An 18,500-nucleotide genomic window follows, 5' to 3' on the forward strand; every position below is an offset into this window, starting at 1 on the left:
GCGCCCATCGCGGTCGGACGGTCGGCCAAGCTTGCCGAGCCCCTGGTTTGACCGCGCGGGCGCTAGGGTGGGTGGGTGGTGGCGTGCGGCGGGCGCGGAAGCCGACGCGCGTTAGAAACGGAGGTCACCCGGCTGCCCCAAAGCCACCGTTCGCTATCGGCCCACGCGCGCGCGCTGCCCATCTCGTGTTCCTCCTTCCTTGCGTGCTTCCTCCTCCCTCCCTCCCGCCCCTTCCGCCTCCCGCGCCGCGCGCGGGTGTATTTTTATACCGCCCCTCCTCCGCCTCCTCCTCGCCTAACCCATCCGCTCGCCAGGCATCGCCTCCGAGTAGTAGAGTTACAGATTACCTTACGAGCCAAGTAGAACAAGCGCATCGCTCGACACGTAGCGAGCGTGATTAGTAGTTAGGAGTGTATAGTTTCTCCAAGCAAAGCATTTCATTCGTTCGTATTAAGCGGCTAAAGATAGTGCTGATTTTCCCCCCCTCCGGAAGCTAGCGATGGAGGTGTGCTGCTGCTCGACCTCGTCGTCGGTCCTCGCGGGGGGCCGCGGGGGCGCGGCACGGAGGCTGGCCGCCCCGGCGGCGGCGCGGTGGGGCGCGGCGGGGTTCGGGACGAGGGCGGTGGTGCTGGCGCACCCGCTCCCGCGCCCGGCGTCGTCCGCGAGGCCGGCCCCGCGGCGGGCGCGGAGGGGCCTGATCAGGGCGGTGTTCGAGCGCTTCACGGAGCGGGCCGTCAAGGCGGTCGTGCTGTCGCAGCGGGAGGCCCGGGGGCTCGGGGAGGCCGCCGTGGCGCCGCGCCACCTCTTCCTCGGCCTCGTCGCGGAGGACCGCTCGTCCGGCGGGTACCTCTCGTCGGGGATTGGCATCGAGCGCGCGCGGGAGGAGTGCCGCGGCATCGGCGCCAGGGACGTGGACGCGCCGCCGCCGCCGCCGCCCAAGACCGGATCGGGGCTCGACACCGACGTGCCCTTCTCCGCGGCCAGCAAGCAGGTCTTCGAGGTCGCCGTCGTGCTGTCAAAGAACATGGGGTCCAGCTTCATCTCGCCGGAGCACCTCGCCATCGCGCTCTTCACCCTCGACGATCCCACCACCAACAACCTCCTCAGGAGGTAGGTACCTATTGCATCCTCATCCATTCCGTCTGTCTGGAGCTTGTTATCTGTTTTCCCGTTACAATTGGTTACCAAATCGACTGTGGTGGATGCCTTGCCATCTCCTTATTGATCAAAGAATCGCTTATAGCATTGCCATATGCTTAGCAGCTTAGACGATGCATGTCGTTTGGTGCTTGTCCTCTTACAAGCACAAGGGCCACTCGTTTTCTGTCGCACTGTAGATCATAGGAAAACTAATGGACCATTGTTTGGCAAAGCCATTTGCTCCCACCAGAAATTGTGGCTTTGCTTCCACCAGAAAATGGCATTGTCTATTTCATGAGTGTTGTCCCATTGGTAGCCTCAGAGGTTAACTTGTCAAGAAACAACTAACCATTGTAGTAACTGATCATACTGATATCATAGTAAGACATTGACAAGAAATTGTTCGTCATTGAACATGAGCTGAACGAAATAGATTAGCTTCTGTCCCTTTCATCATTTGTTCCAGCATTCATGAATATTGTTGGTTGTTGTAGTTTGGGAGCAGATCCGAGTCAGCTTTCATCAGTTGCAGTCGACCGTCTCCAAGCAGAGCTTGCGAAAGATGGAAGAGATCCCGCAGGAGCATCATCTTTCAAAATCCCAGAGAAGGCTCCTGCAGCAGCTGGAAGATCTGCTTTCTCCCAATCCTTGACTAAAAAGAAAGGTCAGGAGCCAGCAGTTTCATCAAAGCTTACACTCATGTTTGTTCTACTATAGGCTTAGTAATCTCATTGCACACTTGCATTGTTTATCTTTTGCAGGGAAGGGTGCACTAGATCAGTTTTGTTTGGATTTGACCACACAAGCTAGTGGAGGTTTCATCGATCCTATTATTGGCCGTGAAGAGGAGATTGAAAGAGTGGTTCAGATAATATGCCGACGGACGAAGAACAATCCTATTCTTTTGGGTGAGGCAGGAGTTGGCAAAACTGCAATTGCTGAGGGACTGGCTCTTCGAATTGCAAATGGCGATGTCCCCATTTATCTTGTGGTAAGCTTGACTTGCCATTGATGGGTATAAAGTTATGCATTTGCAATCCATCTTTCAGGTAAGTGGTATTCATCTGCAACTTATTTGCAGGCAAAGCGTATATTGTCACTGGATGTTGGTCTACTTATCGCTGGTGCAAAAGAGAGGGGTGAATTGGAGTCTAGGGTTACTAATATAATTCGTGAAGTCCGGGAAGCAGGTTAGTTAGTAATGGAATCTGAAAGATTATCAGATATGAAGCGGCATATATAAATGTTTTCAGATTTCAAGCTTCTGCATCTGGTCATGAATATTAAAAGTCATAAAAAATTATGCAGGCGATGTTATTCTTTTTATTGATGAGGTTCACAATCTTATTGGATCTGGAACCGTTGGGAAGGGTAAGGGTTCTAGCCTTGATATTGGCAACTTGCTGAAACCCGCGCTTGCTAGAGGTGAACTGCAGGTATTAGATTCATCTGATTTCTTACTTAGTGCTACCATTCTATGTAGAAAAGATCATACCTTACTACATTTCCTATCTTATGGACGATACTTGTTTGTATTTCTAGTGCATTGCAGCAACAACTCTAGATGAACACCGAATGCATTTTGAGAAGGATAAGGCTTTGGCCCGCCGCTTCCAGCCAGTATTAGTAGCTGAGCCTAGTCAGGTATTGGGGTTGTTTCTTATGAAAGTCAGGTAGTTTTCCAGGTAAATTTCTCTTAACCATTTTTAAACATACTGCAGGAAGATGCTGTGAAGATATTGCTTGGTCTTCGTGAGAAATACGAAACGTACCATAAATGCAGATTCACATTAGAAGCCATCAATGCAGCAGTTTATCTATCAGCAAGATATATCCCTGACAGACAGCTTCCTGATAAGGCTATTGATCTAATTGACGAGGCTGGAAGTAGAGCTCGGATGGAGTCATTTAACAGGAAGAAGGAAGGGCAGTCTTCAATTCTCTTGAAGTCACCAGATGAATATTGGCAAGAGATAAGAGCTGCACAGGCCATGCATGAAGTGGTAATGAAACATTTTCACTGCTTATGCGATTAAACTTTTTGGTGCATCTAGCAAGAAAATATCTAATATTTGATTGCCCTTCATTACTCAGGTGTTATCTAACAAGGAAAAATATTCTCCAAATGCGAATGATCAAGAGAGTGGTAATGCTGATGTTGAAGCACCATATGAAGACAATAGAGGGTCAACATCAACCTCATCACTCTCAGCTGATGAGTAAGTTTTGTCTGTCAACATGTCATAAAGGATAATCTTTGTTTCCTACATATATGCTAACGGAGGAACATTTCGAAATGCAGGCCAATTGTAGTTGGGACAGAGGAAATTGCAAGAGTTGCCTCATTATGGTCAGGGATACCAGTTCAGCAGTTGACTGCTGATGATAAAAAGCTTCTAGTAGGACTAGATGATGAGCTCAGGAAACGGGTCATTGGCCAAGATGATGCAGTTGTGGCCATATCTCGTGCAGTGAAGAGATCGCGTGTTGGCCTTAATGACCCTGACAGACCTATTGCTACACTGCTTTTCTGTGGTCCAACAGGAGTTGGTAAAACGGAGCTTACCAAGGCTCTAGCAGCAAGTTATTTTGGATCAGTAAGTCAATCATATTCTGATCATTGTGTTAATATTTCCATAATGTTTTATGTCTGATTGATAGAATGTGGCCTGACAGGATGTTTGCTTTTGTTTTTTCAATAGGAATCTGCTATGCTTAGATTAGACATGAGCGAGTATATGGAGAGGCACACTGTGAGCAAGCTGATCGGCTCTCCTCCAGGGTACATTGGATATGGTGAAACTGGTACTTTGACAGAAGCGGTCAGGAGGAAACCATTTACTGTGGTTTTGCTGGATGAGATAGAGAAAGCCCACCCTGATATTTTCAACATCCTTCTCCAAATCTTTGAGGATGGACATTTGACAGACTCACAGGTAATGCATCAGTGAAACCTGCTACATGCAACAGCTGACTTTAAACAGTACAATTACTGAACCAAATGTGATTAATTCTGTTCCCTTAAACTGATAATGAAATGGCCAGAACTCAGTACTTCTACCACATTTTATTTAAAGTAGAAGCCCTTCAAGGTGACATTTGAGATATGCTTGTTGAAATTAAATATCAAAGCAATTTATAAATCAAGGTGTTAACATATACTCGCTATCACATATGTTTAGGAAGGAACTTAAACAGTCCTAAGCCTTTCATGAAATAAGATATCAAGAGTCAAGACGTCACGCTAGTCCAGATGCTAAATTACATTAGTTCTTGCATATTTTTAAGATGCGATGTAAGTAGTTTACACTGAATATGTTTTTATTTACACTGGAACTTTGTATGGACTGCAGGGCCGCAGGGTTTCCTTCAAGAATACATTGATTGTGATGACGTCCAATGTTGGTTCTACATCAATTTCAAAGGGAAGACGGAGCATAGGTTTCTTGAAGGAAGATACTGAGTCAAGCTCATATGTCGCAATGAAATCCCTAGTAATGGAAGAGCTGAAGGCATTTTTCCGACCAGAGTTGCTCAACAGAATTGATGAGATGGTCGTGTTCCGTCCTCTAGAGAAGACTCAGGTCTGTTTCTTTTACATTTTGCTCTGAGGTGGTTTTACTGAGAATCCGTAAACTTTCTTTCTATGACATTAGCCACTTATAGATTAGATTAAATTCATAGTTGATGCATGTAACTACTGTGGTTGACCATACAACACATGAGACGCTAGTGGTAATCCACTAATCCTCCCCTTGACATGCATTTGCAGATGCTGGCCATTCTTGATATCATCCTGAAGGAAGTGAAGGGCAGGCTTTTGGCCCTTGGGATAGGCTTGGAGGTGTCTGATGCAATGAAGGACCTGATCTGCCAAGAGGGGTACGACAAGAGTTACGGTGCGCGGCCGCTGCGGAGGGCTGTCACCCACATGATTGAGGATGTCATCAGCGAAGCGATTCTTTTCGGCGAATTCAAGCCCGGCAACACCATACTGATGGACATTGATGCCGAGGGGAAGCCGTGCATGAGCCATCTGGACCAACAGATCGTCCAGGTCACTGACCCAACACGGGCATTCTGAAGCTCTGCACCGGATGCCCTTTTGTTGTGATTCCAGATTTCCAGTATAGTAGAGAGTAGAGGTCTAATTTTTTATTCTTTCAAGCGTCGAGATTAATAATTCTTTCATACGTAGACAGAGTATTCCATTATGTACATATCAACAAGATAGGGGAATTTGGGCAGCTACTAATGTTGTTCCGAGATTTTATCCAACTGTATATTGCCGAATGGGTCCCGTTCAATTGATCAAATATATATCATTCTGAAATTGAGAATGTTGCCCCAAGTTATTTTTTTCATGACTGCTATTTCCTCTCCTGGCTGCTTAGCTTTGAAATCGTCGGATGCATTTTGGACATTCTGGTGCAGTGGTGCTTCTTTGCAAAAGCTCCTTGTTTGGCGGATGTCAGTACCACGGTCACAAATTTGTCCCCGAACTAATCCTGTTACACGAATCTCGAATTCTCATGTGGGTAATGGCGTAATCCTGTTACACGAATCTCTAATTCTCATGTGAATAATGACGTAGATGTAGCTCAACTCTGGACAGCACACTTGGCAAGTTGGTGTCGACCTCACTTTTGATACCGGCGATACCGGTACTTATCTTCTACCTCCTCTCCAAAAACCACCACGGTCACCATCAGCGGGTTCTTGCTCAAACTCCAATCTGGTTCTGTTCGCTGTTTCGGCCTCTTTGGTGACACATTGACACATACAAGCACTCGTCTGCTATGCATATTCTCTACCGCCCCATACCCATGGGATTCACAAGCAGGCCCCATGGCTCCCAGGTCATCCTCGGCAGCCTCTAAAAAGGCAATATATATTTCACCGCTTGATCGCTTCCCTACAGACTCCAGTACACATAGACAGCGACCACACTATTTAAACGAAGTGATGCGCAACCCAAATTGCACGTTTCAAGGAGCACATGGCACACCTTGGTTCCCAGAGAATTGATCACTGTACGCAATTCCAGTTTAAGTTTCAATACAGTGCATTCAAATATCTGCTATCCAAAATTCAATAGGATTGACGCAAACCGATTGACAAAAAACAATTAACTACAAAAACATAGCTAAATTCTTGCTTACTATGAAGGCTTATTATGAAAACAGAGATGGCGTCGCTTTCAAACCCTATGCAATTCAGAAAGAACGAGCAGTTGATAATTGTGACTTCAGTTTGCCCGTACAAGCTCAGCATCCCTAACAGATTCACACATAAAGAGATCAGGTCAAGGAAAATAAGAGACGGAAACCATGAAATACTAGTGCAGTAATGGCAAACCTTTTAATTTGATCGAGTATGAGTAGTCTGGGTCCAGGGGGGATCTTCACATCTCTTAGAGCACTAAAGCAACAGGGGAGAGTATCAATATGTAAACTACAAATATTTCCCATCCTAATGTTCCATAAAATACAATCAGAAGAACTGTGTACCTGTCAGTAAGGAGCGGTAATGTTTGATCAGTGAGGAGACCCTTCTTGAAATTCTTCTCATACTTTTCAAGACCCAGTTTGTTCAGCATGCTTCTTGTCTGAGAGTAGTATGTATCTTCTCCACCCTGTTGCTTTGAGAATTTCTGCCCAATCTACATCCAGTACAGCCAAATGGAGAATTACTATACAGCATAACGATACTGATTAGTTTGCGATAATCATTAGACTAGTAATTTCACCAAAATCAAAATATAACACTATCAAAAACATATGTTAGGTTTTAAAGTTGTTCAAATAATTATGCAAGCAAAGAAAACTCAGAAGAAAGGACCATTATATTCAACTGAACCATAATTGTTTCATCGGCATACTAATATTATCTAAATCCATTTCAGGAATTCAATCTCTAACACTATCAAGAACCCAACCAGTTTCTTTTCCTGCCCAAGATGTTTCCAATTTGTTTTCTCAGAATTGAAGGACTAGTTTGCACATATGCCTAGTCGCCTATGTTCATGTAGATGTAGCAGACATATTTCATGGCAAAGCTTGTAGAAGTAACAATACACAGTAATGTGCAAGCCCCATGTTACCAGATAAGCTTTCAATTTTCATGCAAGCCATATACTAACAAACAATATTAGAACACAAAGTAAAATTCATTGAAGTAAATTTTCTAATTAAGCATGGCTAAACCAGAAAGCCCTGAAAGCAAGGAAAAAAAACTTGAATTTGCTGATGTGCCTCAATATAATTAAAAAAAAGCTACCATATTCACAAGCTCAATATACAGAGACCACAATAGTCCTGTCTAAACCTCAATCTCTCTTAAAGCAGGCTTGGCAAGAAAATTGGCAAAATATAAAATCTAGTAATATCAAGTGTTGCAAGTAAAGCAGCTCCCAATCGTATTAATTGTACTTACCATGAAAAAGCCACCTTGAAATACTGCAAAAGCAGCACCAGTTGTAATTGCATTTACTGCTGGATTAGGAGTACCCATTCCGCTCACTATGGAGAAAAGGACGCCAGAACCAAAAGCAGCTGCCATGCTGTACAAACAACATATTGTCAAACACAAAGGAACAAATATTTATTGTTATTTGCCCAAAGCAAAGCATTAGCTAGATTTGCATCAAGAAATCAATTGTTCACCCAATGATAATAAGCGAAAGAAATGTTAGAATTATAAGCTTCCATTCAGATACGAAGGTGTTAAAATGCAAACAACCTTTTGTGGTCAATGGTAAAACTAATTGTTTTCACATCTTCAAATCAGTGAGATGAAATCAAACATCACATTGAGTACTAAAGCTAAAACTTCTTGAAGTGTATGAAAACAAAATGAAATTATAATCACCTGCCCTGGATGTCCTCTTGCCCTCGTATCCTTCTCATGACACAAGATATACCTGCATTCGCGCCAGTCATGACTGCAAAATTTCGAGCTTGCACCAAGGGTCCACCAGCTAAAGCCTATAAATCAGTATCCTGTTAATCTTGATGCGCAAAATAATTCGATGGAACTTATCAGACAAAATCAACATGGGCTTCATTCGCAGCGAACATTTACCATGTAATGAACCAGAAAACACCCAAACTAGTTTCATGATCATACATGCATCTAATTTCTTCATAGTCTAAAGACCTACGGTAGAAAAAGAGAGGCCATGGCCCCTGTCAACCACCCTACTGGCTCCGTCCCTACATATAAGGCATAGAAGTGAGCATTTCCTCTACTTTGATTTCGAAGTAGTTGTTGAACACGGACAATGGATGATTCTTTAAGTATTGGGAACTTCATGCGATTCATATTCAACCGTAGTTTTTTCATAACCATTTTGCTCCATTCAACTACAACTAATAAGCCTCCCAGAAACCCGGACTCACCAATCGTTACCCACTACCCCTAACCATATTAAAAACCGTAAATTGCAGAAGAGACTTCACTCTGTACGAGCCACTGTACTCAGTAGGCGATACTAATGGTAAATTGCTTCCTTCTGCGGACAAACACTCTATATGGATTAGATAAATATGTCTGCAATTGCAATTTCAGGATCAAATGGTCCAATTTTACATAGAAATTACATAAATCAACAAGATGAGATTAGTTGACAACCTGGGCCTGCTTGAACGACGCCATGGCGTCCGGGTTGGCGTTGGGCGGCGGCTGCGGCATGGGGAACGGCGACCCTCCGTCGGCCGAGAGCGAGCCCATGAGCCCGCCCAGAGCCCCACCCTGCACCGCCCCCACGGCAGTGGTCACCGCAGCCTCGATGTGGATAGGCTGCTTCGCCATCCACGCGCGGAACCCGGCCTCAATCGCCTTCACGCGCGCGCTCCACTCCTCCAGAGGGTTGCTCCCGCCGCGCAATCCCCACGCCATCGCCGCGGCCGACGGCGAGGCCTTCAACGCCACGGCCGAACCCTCTCCCTGCTTCCCGTCCGCCATCTCCTCGCGACGACTCACCCTCTCGGCGTCTGCGAAAACGGCCACGCTTTATCCCCTCGGAATCTCTTAACCCCTACCTATGGTGGCGTTTGGATAGGGGCTGGGAAAGGCAATACGCGGGCCTCTTGTTACGGCCGGCCCATCTCTTCATTTCCTTTAGGCCCAACTAAACGAGCACTTGGGCGGCGAGGCAAACCATGGCGTGGCGCTGCCTGCGGGCGGCGACGGGGAAGAGGAGGGGGTGGTGGGACACAGCGCCGTCGGGGACGCCGTTGTTCGCGGCGGAGCAGCGCGCGACGCTGGTGAACGTGAAGCTGAAGTGGGTCAAGGACCGGGCGGTCGACGCCGCGGTGTCGCGGGAGCGCCACCTCCGCACCGCCCACCACCTGCTCGACCTCGTGTCCTCCCGGCCCGGCCACCGCGTCTCGCGCTCGGACCTCCTCGCCGAGAGGTCCGTTCAGAGGCTTTGTGGCTCCGCATACTCCGCGTTGGAGTTCCTCGGCAGGTTCCATACCCTGTTCGCGGTGTCGCGCGGCGGCGTGTCGCTGACGGGCGCGGCGCTCGACCTGCGGCAGCGAGAGGTGGACTGCCTCTGCGCCACCGAGCACGACCTCGTCGCCCGCCTCCGGCGCCTCCTCATGCTCACCCTTCCCCGCTCGCTCCCGCTCCACACCATCGACCTCCTCCGTTGGGACCTTGGCCTGCCCAGCGATTACCAGGCCGCCATCCTCCGCCGCTACCCCGAGCACTTCGCCCTTGAGCAGCCCGAGGGCGACGAGCGCGTCTGGCTACGCCTCCTCTCCTGGGACGATCTTCTCGCCGTCTCAGAGCTTGAGAAGAGTGCTGACGGCGGCGACACCACCTGCCTCCCCTTCCCAGTGAGCTTCACAAGGGGATTTGGCCTGAGAAGCAAGTGCATGGACTGGCTGCGGGAGTGGCAGGCGCTGCCGTACACCAGCCCGTATGCCGATGCTTCGCACCTCGACCGCCGCACTGACGTGTCGGAGAAGCGGAATGTGGGAGTGTTCCATGAGCTGCTGCACCTCACTGTGGCAAAGAGGACGGAGCGCCAGAATGTGAGCAATATGAGGAAGCTGCTCGGCATGCCACAGAAGTTCACCAAGGTGTTCGAGCGCCACCCTGGCATTTTTTACCTCTCCAGAGTGCTTGGGACACAGACGGTTGTTCTCAGGGAAGCTTACGGTGGTGGAAGCCAGCTGCTTGAGAAGCATGCACATCCACTTGTTGCTATCAGGGAAGAGTACTCCACCATGTTGAGAGCAGCATTGCCACCAAGGACAAGGCGTAGAGAAAGGCATGGTGCTTTCAGCAAGGAGGATGAGGGATGTGCGGTGGGAGATGATGAATTCGAACTCTCCGAGTGATTGTGCTGTAACGGCATTTGATCTCAAGAGCGCTCAAATGAAGCAAAGAGTGAGATGAATGAAATGATAGATGATTGAATCAAGTTGGACAATCACTGAAACTCATGCAACGGATGCTATGCAATGATACAACAGCCAGCAGGTATATGCCCTGACTGCAGACTTAAATTATCATACTGTTTTTAACTGTTCACCTTTATGCAGTTTCACTGCACAACAAAATGTGATGTGTTTATCCTCAAGAATTCTAGCTAGTTTATCATTTCTGGATTTTGCAGTTTGTGACTGAGCTTAGTTGTTGTATAATTGTACTCCATTATTGTTATGGACCAAGAAAATTAGAATTGGGATTCATTTGACTCAACATAGCTTGTCAAACTGATATCTATTCTTCACGTGCCATAAATTAGACTACTGATTCTGTTCTTTATGTTCCAATGTTACCTATGTTGCATAAGTTATGTGCTCAAATAACAACATTTCAACTAACAGAACTTCCTCATTAAATTTCACCATTTCCCTTTCAAGCTTATATTTCTTGTTCTTCAGAGGACCTATTTCACAAGGTACTGCTAATTGTTTGGCTTGTGTTATTCCCCTTTTATGATTCCTTATATTCAAGGGAAATTTAGTTGAATGGCAAACTAAAGGCTTAAGTTGGTGCTTTAGTAGAAAATGCCAGTCCAGAGGGTTCATTGTTTCAAACTTATCTTTTTTGAGTAATACTTTTGCCCAAAGTCAGGGGTTGTTTGCTTGGAACTCCAAGTGACCATACCAAAATTGTTAACACCAAAGACATTTGGCCACCAGATTGTGGTCGAATCATATGCCCATGGAATTTTGGCAGTGCCTAATAGAAAGACTGTCAAATTCTTAATGGAATGACACGCAGCTCTTCTGCGCTTTTGAGAAAAGAAAAAAAGAAAGAAGGAAAGACTGTCAAATCCTGTGCCATTTCTGTGCTGTTAAATGGTTTTTACCACAATGTGGTAGGAAAGAACAATCATCACACTACGAGTTTGCAAAGGTTTTCTCTTGTCCCTATATTTTTGTAATCTTGGAAAGGCTTTTTAGCTAGGGAATGCCAAAGCAAACACCCATTAGTTATATTGAGACTTGTAAGGTTTCAAAGTTATCTGTTGGGTTGTTTGCATATTAACTCCCGTTACTTATTATATAGAACTCTGCGACTATTTGCATAATAGAGTTGTCAGTTGTCACTAGTGCACTCATCTGTTTGGTTGTGAACAATCGAGCAATCCTAATTTCCTGTAGTTTTATAACTGATATGGGAACTCTAGACATGTATGACTGTTTCTAGTATAGGGAATCAAAGAAACGAACACCTTTGAGGTACAAGGAAAAAGAGCATTCTCCATTGGAGTAATCTACCAACGAACAAATGTGTTTTCGGCTTTTTATTAATTCAATCTGGCCTTCAGTCTAATGCTTCAGATAGGGGCACGGAAGCAATTTGTTAGATGAATTGCTCAGCTCTTAAGCTAATCTCTTCCTTTTGCAAAAGTCAATGGAGCAGGTAGAGCTCCTTGGCCTGCTACTGTCTGCCGTATATGGCAGCAGTGCAATGAGTAGAAGGGCAAGCATGCCCTGTCAAGTATTGTACTAAGTAGTAGGTAGTTGGTAGAAGCACTCATTCTAGTATGTACTCCAGTTTGACTTTGGTTTCTATAAGAAGTAGAAGAGCAGCTGCAGCTCATTAGTTCAGCAGCACCAATTGTTTCAGTGTGTGTGTGCTCTGTTCTCTATCTCCTTCTACCTCTAGCATATGTGTGTGTGAATGTGGCTGTGAGTTCAGGGAACTCACCTTGGCCATTGCCAACAAGTGGCATCAGAGCTGTGGCCTGAGTGATTCAGAGTGGCGATGGCTGAGAGAGGGCGAGGACGAGGGCGCCGGCCTGCCTCTGTTGGCGCCGGCCGTCTCTATCACCGGAGCGTCGCGGGGCGACGTACATGGTGAAGAAGACGGTGCGGGACATCGGTGGCGCGTAGTACCCCATCCTCACCCGCAGCAACTACGCCGAATGGCAAGTGATGATGAAGGTGACGATGAAGGCAAGGGGCCTTTGGAAGTCTGTGAGCATCGGCACGGACCACGAGCAAGAAGACCAGATGGCCATGGAGGCCATCCTGAAGGGCATGCCGTCGGAGTTCTCTGTCGCGCTCGGCTCCAAGGATACGGCGAAGGAGGCCTGGGAGAGCCTCAAGATGATGCGCCTCGGCAATGACCGCGTGCGGAAGGCGAAGGCGCAGCAGCTCCGCCACGAGTACGAGGCGATCATCTTCCGCGACGGCGAGGTCATCGAGGACTTCGCGCTCCGGCTCACGACGATGGTGAGCCAGCTAGGGTCGCTGGGTGGCACCATCACCAAGGAGGAGGCCGTTGCCAAGTTCCTGCGGGTCGTCCCATCGTGATTCGCCCAAATTGCAATGTCAATCGAGACGCTGCTCGAAATAAGCGAGCTCACGATTGATGACACTGCGGAGCGGCTTGAGGCGGTTGAGGACCGCGTCGTGGAGGCGCCGGCGGGCTGCTCATTGAGGAGCAGTGGGCGGCGCGGTGCGCGAGCGGAAGATAGGGGAGGGGTCCTCTATTTCGCGCGGCGGCAATGGTGGCGGACGTGGAAAAGGACACAACAAGACAAGGAAGAAAGGAGGTGGCGGCGGCAAAGAAGGCAGCGGCAATGGCGGCGGCCGCCGTAAGGACCAATGCCTGAACTGCGGCAAAACCAGGCACTGGGCCCGAGAATGCAAGCAGCCGCGCCGCCAAGACCGCGCGCACCTGGCCCAAGAAGAAGAGGAGGAGCCCGCCCTCCTAATGGTGCAGGTGTGCGCCCTCAGCGATAGGGTTGAGGAAGCCCTGCGCGCATGCGTTGTGCTCGACGAAAGGCACCAACCTCGGACGCGACGGCAATGAAGCAAAGCGGTGGTACCTTCACTCCAGCGCGAGCAACCACATGATGGGGAACAAAGAGGCCTTCTCCGAGCTCGACACCAGCATCGTTGGCACGGTCAAGTTCGGCGACAACTCCGGCGTTGACATCCAAGGCCGTGGGACGTTCCTGTTCCACTGCAAGTCCGGCGAGCACCGCGCATTGACGGACGTCTACTTCATCCCCAAGCTCCGCAGCAACATCGTCAGCATCGGCCAATTGGATGAGCGAGGCTGCCAGGTGCTGATTGACAGTGGAGTTCTCCGCATCCACGACCGCGAGTGCAAGCTGCTCGCCAAGGTGGAGCGCACCAAGAACCGGCTCTACGTTCTAGAGTTGAACATCGTGCGGCCGGTGTGCCTGTCGGCAAGGTAAGACGACGAGGCGTGGCGATGGCACGTGTGTTTCGGCCACTAGAGCTTCGACGCCCTCGCAAGCCTGGCGCACCACGGCGTGGTCCGTGGGCTGCCGCTTATCGAGCGTGTGGGCGAGCTGTGCGACAGCTGCCTCGCCGGCAAGCAGCAGCACGCCCCGTTCCCCAAGACGGCGAGTTACCGCGCGCAAGACCTGCTGGAGCTCGTGCACGGGGATTTGTGCAAGCCAATCACGCTGGCAACACACGGCCTGCTATCATCCAAGGACGAGGCGGCGACGGCCATCCGACACTTCAAGGCGCGCGTCGAAGGCGAGACGGGGAAGAAACTCAAGGTGCTGCGGACCGATCGTGGTGGGGAGTTCACCTCGATCGAGTTCGCCCAGTACTGCGCAGAGGAGGGCGTTGGACGACACCTCACAGTGCCGTACTCACCGCAGCAAAATGGCGTGGTCGAACGGCAAAATCAGACCATCGTCAGGATGGCCCGAAGCATGCTGAAGGCAAAGCAGATGCGGCGCCTTTCTGGGGCGAGGCGGTGAGCACGGCGGTGTTTATCCTGAACCGCTTGCCAACAAAGAGCTTGAAGGGGACAACTCCGTTTGAGGCATGGCACGGGCGGAAGCCCGACGTCTCCTTCCTCCGGACGTTTGGCTGCGTCGGGCACGTGAAGGTGACGAAGCCGGGGCTGAAGAAGCTCGACGACAGGAGCGCACCGATGGTGTTCCTGGGCTACAAGCATGGGAGCAAGGCCTGCAGGCTTTACGATCCAAATGCACAGCGCGTCGCCATGTCGCGCGACGTCATCTTCGACGAGGTGGCGAGCTGGAACTGGGAGTCCAGTGGCGTGGAGGAAACAGGCGGCGGCGGTGGAAGCCATTTCACCATCGAGTACGCGGAGTACTACGGCGGCAGCGGAGAAGAAGAGGCTGCGAAAAGTCGAGGGGCCTCCCTTGTTCAGGTCCTGTTCCAGGAACAGGGGAAGCCATGCCACCACCATCCCTAGGAGGGGAATCCCCTACTCTAGGAATAGGGGAAGCAACTCCAACAGCATCGCCTGCCAGGCAGGCAACCCCCGCATTCGCAACATCAAGCTCTGACTCATCAATTCGCTTCGTCTCTCCACTAGCAAACATGTCACCGTATGTCGACGCCGAGCATGATGGCGAGCCATTGTGATTCCGGGCGGTGGATGACATCGTTGGGGATGAGAGTCCGCCCGGGCAGGCGGCCCGCGTGCTGGATGATCTCGAGCTGCACCTGGGTAGCGCTGAGGAGCCACCCAATTTTGCAGCAGCGGAGCAGGAGAATTGTTGGCGGGCCACGATGTTGGAGGAGATGGCGGCAATTGAGGAGAACAAAACTTGGGAGCTCGTTGATCCACCAATTGGGTGCCACCCGATTGGATTGAAGTGGGTCTTCAAGGTGAAGCGCGATGAGCAGGGGACGGTGGTGCGGCACAAGGCCCGGCTCGTCGCGAAGGGGTTCGTGCAGCGTGAAGGGATCGATTTTGAGGAAGTGTTCGTGCCCGTCGCACGAATGGAGTCTGTACGACTCCTGCTTGCGTTGGCGGCGGCGAAGGATTGGAGCATCCATCACCTGGACGTGAAGTCCGCATTCCTCAACGGGGGCCGGGCTTTACCATCACCGGCCAGGAGCACAAGGTGCTCTGCCTGCACAAGGCTCTGTATGGGCTTCGACGCCTATGGAGGAGAAGATCAAGCTCTCCAAGGAAAGCACGGCGGCAAGGGTGGACACGTCGCAGTACCGGAGCATCATCAGCGGGCTGCGCTACCTCACGCACACATGGCCAGACATCGAGTTCGCTGTGAGCTACTTGAGCCGATTCATGGAGAATCTGTGTGAGGACCACGCCGCCGCCGTCAAGAGAGTCCTCCGCTATGTGGCCGGAACTATTGGACACGGCATCGTCTACCCGAGGCGGAGCGGAGGAAGAAGGCTGGAACTAACCGGGTTCAGTGACAGCGACATGGCCGGAGATGTTGATGGGCGGAAGAGCACGACAGGCGTGTTGTTCATCCTTAATTCCTGCCCCATCTCCTGGCAAACGCAGAAGCAACGCGTCGTCACGCTATCAACCTTTGAGGCTGAATACATTGCCGCGGCAACGGCGTGCTACCAAGGAATTTGGCTGGGACGGCTGTTGCAAGAGCTCACCGGAGAAAAGCTCTGCACGCCGGTCCTGAAGGTGGACAACAAGTCCGCCATTGCATTGGCAAAGAACCCCATCCTCCACGGCTGAAGCAAACACATCGACGTCAAGTATCACTACATCAGAGACTGCGTCGATGGAGGACGGATCAAGCTCGAGTATGTTGAGACTGCTCGACAGCTCGGGGACATCCTGACCAAGCCACTCGGGCGTATTCAGCTCCAGGAGTTGAGGATCAAGATTGGTGTTGAAGAGATCAAGCAAGAGCCTGACAATTAGGGGAAGATTTGTTAGATGAATTGCTTAGCTCTTAAGCTAATCTCTTCCTTTTGCAAAAGTCAATGGAGCAGGTAGAGCTCCTTGGCCTGCTACTGTCTGCCGTATATGGCAGCAGTGCAATGAGTAGAAGGGCAAGCATGCCCTGTCAAGTATTGTACTAAGTAGTAGGTAGTTGGTAGAAGCACTCATTCTAGTATGTACTCTAGTTTGACTTTGGTTTCTATAAGAAGTAGAAGAGCAGCTGCAGCTCATTAGTTCAGCAGCACCAATTGTTTCAGTGTGTGTGCGCTCTGTTCGCTATCTCCTTCTACCTCTAGCATATGTGTGTGTGAGTGTGGCTGTGAGTTCAGGGAACTCACCTTGGCCATTGCCAACACAATTGACTGAAAGCTTTTATCCTACAGTTATGGTTAATTGAAAGGACTTATTAAACCTAGTGTTTGATTTCATGATCCAACAAAAAGTGGATTTCTTATGGGAAAATATTGGAAAGGAGTAATATTATATTCCACATGTTAGGTGGGAACATCAGGTTGCTAAATCGAATTATTTCTTCCCTGCAGGCTGCATGAGTTAAAAAAGTTATCCCCTGGCCACGTGGCACTTCTTGTAAAAGTCTGAGGCAGTGAAGAAGTTTTTCTATCCTCAGTTACTGATAATAATGATAATCTCTTATGATTACTTTCAAAGACCAGTTGGTGACTGTTTGGACAATGATTGATGTTTGTATTATTCAGTCTGTCCTCATGAATGGATTACATCAACCAATCAGCCACTTTCAGAATCCAAAGCATGTAGTTGAGAGCTATAGGGCTTTGGCAGCATCAGTGCAAGCACTATTTACTGGGCACCTTCTATAGATTAGTTCCAATATCACTATCTCCTGAGATGTTCTGTTAATGACTCAGTGCCATATGTGCTGATGAACTACGTCTGAAGGAAGGAGTCTTCTTTTTTCTGAGTGCTTGGTGCTAATAGGTGACCTCAGTGTTTGCACCTGCTGAGTGTCTTAACAGTGAAAAAATGGTACAGAAGTTTCACTAACTAAGCATGAAATTTTGGCAACCTTTGTTCATGCAACAATAGCCTGGCATACCTGGATATAGAGAAACGGTACTCCCTCCGTTCCAAATTATAGGTCGTTTTGGCTTTTTAGATTCATAAACTTTGTTATGCACTTAGATATACCCTATGTCTAGATGCATAATAATATCTATGCATTTAGAAAAGCTAAAATGACCTATAATTTGGAACGGGGGACTATCATTTTTCAGAATCAGAGGCCAAGTTTTGTGGCTTGGAGAGAAGGTTTCACAGGTGAGGTATATATCCAGCTCAACAGAATCAGAGAAGCAATACTTGTTATAGCTTGGCTAATTTCACTTTCCTAATCATTGTCAAGGGGCTCTCTTGTGCCCTTAGTTTTTGCCCTTCATTTGTATGAACAACACTGTATTTCCTTCAAAAAGTTTGTGGCAACCAGATACTTGAATGTTTTTTCTTTTTATTATGAGAGCTTATGTAGGATAAGAATCAGAAGATTCCTTACAGGACTGCAATTGATAGAATTTTATTGTTGTAATTTTTTCTATTCCAAGTGACACCCACAAGATAAGAATGGAAAACAATTTGTTCATATCTCTATGAGGATACAGTTATTTATGGGCTTCTATCAGGATCTTTGATTATCCACATACTAACCATGCCTGTTACTTCAGAAGATTATCATGTTTACTTGAACACTACAGTGTCCTGCAACCTTAATATGTGTTGTGGACCCATAGTCCATCTTCCAGCCTGATTAATAAAACCCGATATGTTTCCTTTGTCTCATTTCTTGTTTTCATTTCCTTGAAACTGCTGCAAAAAAACAAGGCGGACCTGTGCCCCTATGTGAGGTCTGAACTCTGAATAGTTAGGCTAATTCTAAGTGGAATTATCAGAAGAGTTTGGTATAGAAATGTTCAACCATGTCAAGTGAATGTTAAATGGGGGGTAGGTAGTCCTATCAATTAAAAAAGAAATCATCTATTTAATGAATAGCATAAGATTCATTGAATTCTCGTCGCACTCCTTTGTGAAAGAAAGAGTAGAATGAGAAAGCTAATGAATCTTAAGCCACTTTCATCTCCTTATCCTCTCACCAGTATCACTGCATTTGGTATAACTGGAAACAAATATAATTCGCTACTTTTTTTTGTCAAGTTTTGCACGTTACTTTATTTGCCAATTTC

General features: G+C 48.3%; 4 protein-coding genes across 4 annotated transcripts; 3 read left to right on the forward strand and 1 right to left on the reverse strand.

Annotated features, from left to right (window-relative positions):
* The first annotated feature begins 274 nt into the window (after positions 1-274).
* On the forward strand, positions 275-5,473 carry LOC117852636 (chaperone protein ClpD1, chloroplastic). The gene is made up of 12 exons (XM_034734821.2): positions 275-1,110; positions 1,635-1,804; positions 1,902-2,131; positions 2,222-2,330; positions 2,449-2,576; positions 2,683-2,784; positions 2,862-3,143; positions 3,235-3,359; positions 3,443-3,737; positions 3,843-4,076; positions 4,494-4,724; positions 4,913-5,473. The coding sequence occupies exons 1-12, from the start codon at positions 500-502 to the stop codon at positions 5,222-5,224; spliced, it is 2,829 nt and encodes a 942-aa protein (XP_034590712.1). The 5' UTR covers positions 275-499; the 3' UTR covers positions 5,225-5,473.
* Positions 5,474-6,153: 680 nt separating this feature from the next.
* Positions 6,154-9,155, reverse strand: LOC117852651 (chloroplastic import inner membrane translocase subunit HP30-2). Its single transcript, XM_034734846.2, has 6 exons — positions 8,773-9,155; positions 8,011-8,126; positions 7,576-7,702; positions 6,651-6,802; positions 6,499-6,561; positions 6,154-6,416 (listed from the first exon to the last, which is right to left on the reverse strand). The coding sequence occupies exons 1-6, from the start codon at positions 9,103-9,105 to the stop codon at positions 6,389-6,391; spliced, it is 819 nt and encodes a 272-aa protein (XP_034590737.1). The 5' UTR covers positions 9,106-9,155; the 3' UTR covers positions 6,154-6,388.
* A 21-nt stretch (positions 9,156-9,176) lies between these two features.
* On the forward strand, positions 9,177-17,902 carry LOC117852645 (protein WHAT'S THIS FACTOR 9, mitochondrial). Its single transcript, XM_034734834.2, has 2 exons — positions 9,177-10,632; positions 16,830-17,902. The coding sequence occupies exon 1, from the start codon at positions 9,303-9,305 to the stop codon at positions 10,488-10,490; it is 1,188 nt and encodes a 395-aa protein (XP_034590725.1). The 5' UTR covers positions 9,177-9,302; the 3' UTR covers positions 10,491-10,632; positions 16,830-17,902.
* LOC140222511 (uncharacterized) lies at positions 12,543-16,535 on the forward strand. Its single transcript, XM_072293232.1, has one exon. The coding sequence runs from the start codon at positions 12,543-12,545 to the stop codon at positions 12,921-12,923; it is 381 nt and encodes a 126-aa protein (XP_072149333.1). The 3' UTR covers positions 12,924-16,535.
* Positions 17,903-18,500: the final 598 nt, after the last annotated feature.

The sequence above is a fragment of the Setaria viridis genome, chromosome 1, assembly GCF_005286985.2.
Source record: "Setaria viridis chromosome 1, Setaria_viridis_v4.0, whole genome shotgun sequence".
Lineage (NCBI taxonomy): Eukaryota > Viridiplantae > Streptophyta > Magnoliopsida > Poales > Poaceae > Setaria > Setaria viridis.

Excerpts from the sequence above, each read along its gene's own strand:
- LOC117852636 (XM_034734821.2), top strand. The coding sequence starts at position 500 with ATGGAGGTGTGCTGCTGCTCGACCTCGTCGTCGGTCCTCGCGGGGGGC. Across the intron at positions 2,577-2,682 it reads TTGCTAGAGGTGAACTGCAG|TGCATTGCAGCAACAACTCT; the intron begins GTATTAGATTCA and ends TTGTATTTCTAG. Across the intron at positions 3,144-3,234 it reads CACAGGCCATGCATGAAGTG|GTGTTATCTAACAAGGAAAA; the intron begins GTAATGAAACAT and ends TTCATTACTCAG.
- LOC117852651 (XM_034734846.2), bottom strand. The coding sequence starts at position 9,105 with ATGGCGGACGGGAAGCAGGGAGAGGGTTCGGCCGTGGCGTTGAAGGCC. Across the intron at positions 7,703-8,010 it reads CAAGAGGACATCCAGGGCAG|CATGGCAGCTGCTTTTGGTT; the intron begins GTGATTATAATT and ends TTGTTTGTACAG. Across the intron at positions 6,562-6,650 it reads TTACCGCTCCTTACTGACAG|TGCTCTAAGAGATGTGAAGA; the intron begins GTACACAGTTCT and ends CTGTTGCTTTAG.
- LOC117852645 (XM_034734834.2), top strand. The coding sequence starts at position 9,303 with ATGGCGTGGCGCTGCCTGCGGGCGGCGACGGGGAAGAGGAGGGGGTGG.
- LOC140222511 (XM_072293232.1), top strand. The coding sequence starts at position 12,543 with ATGATGAAGGTGACGATGAAGGCAAGGGGCCTTTGGAAGTCTGTGAGC.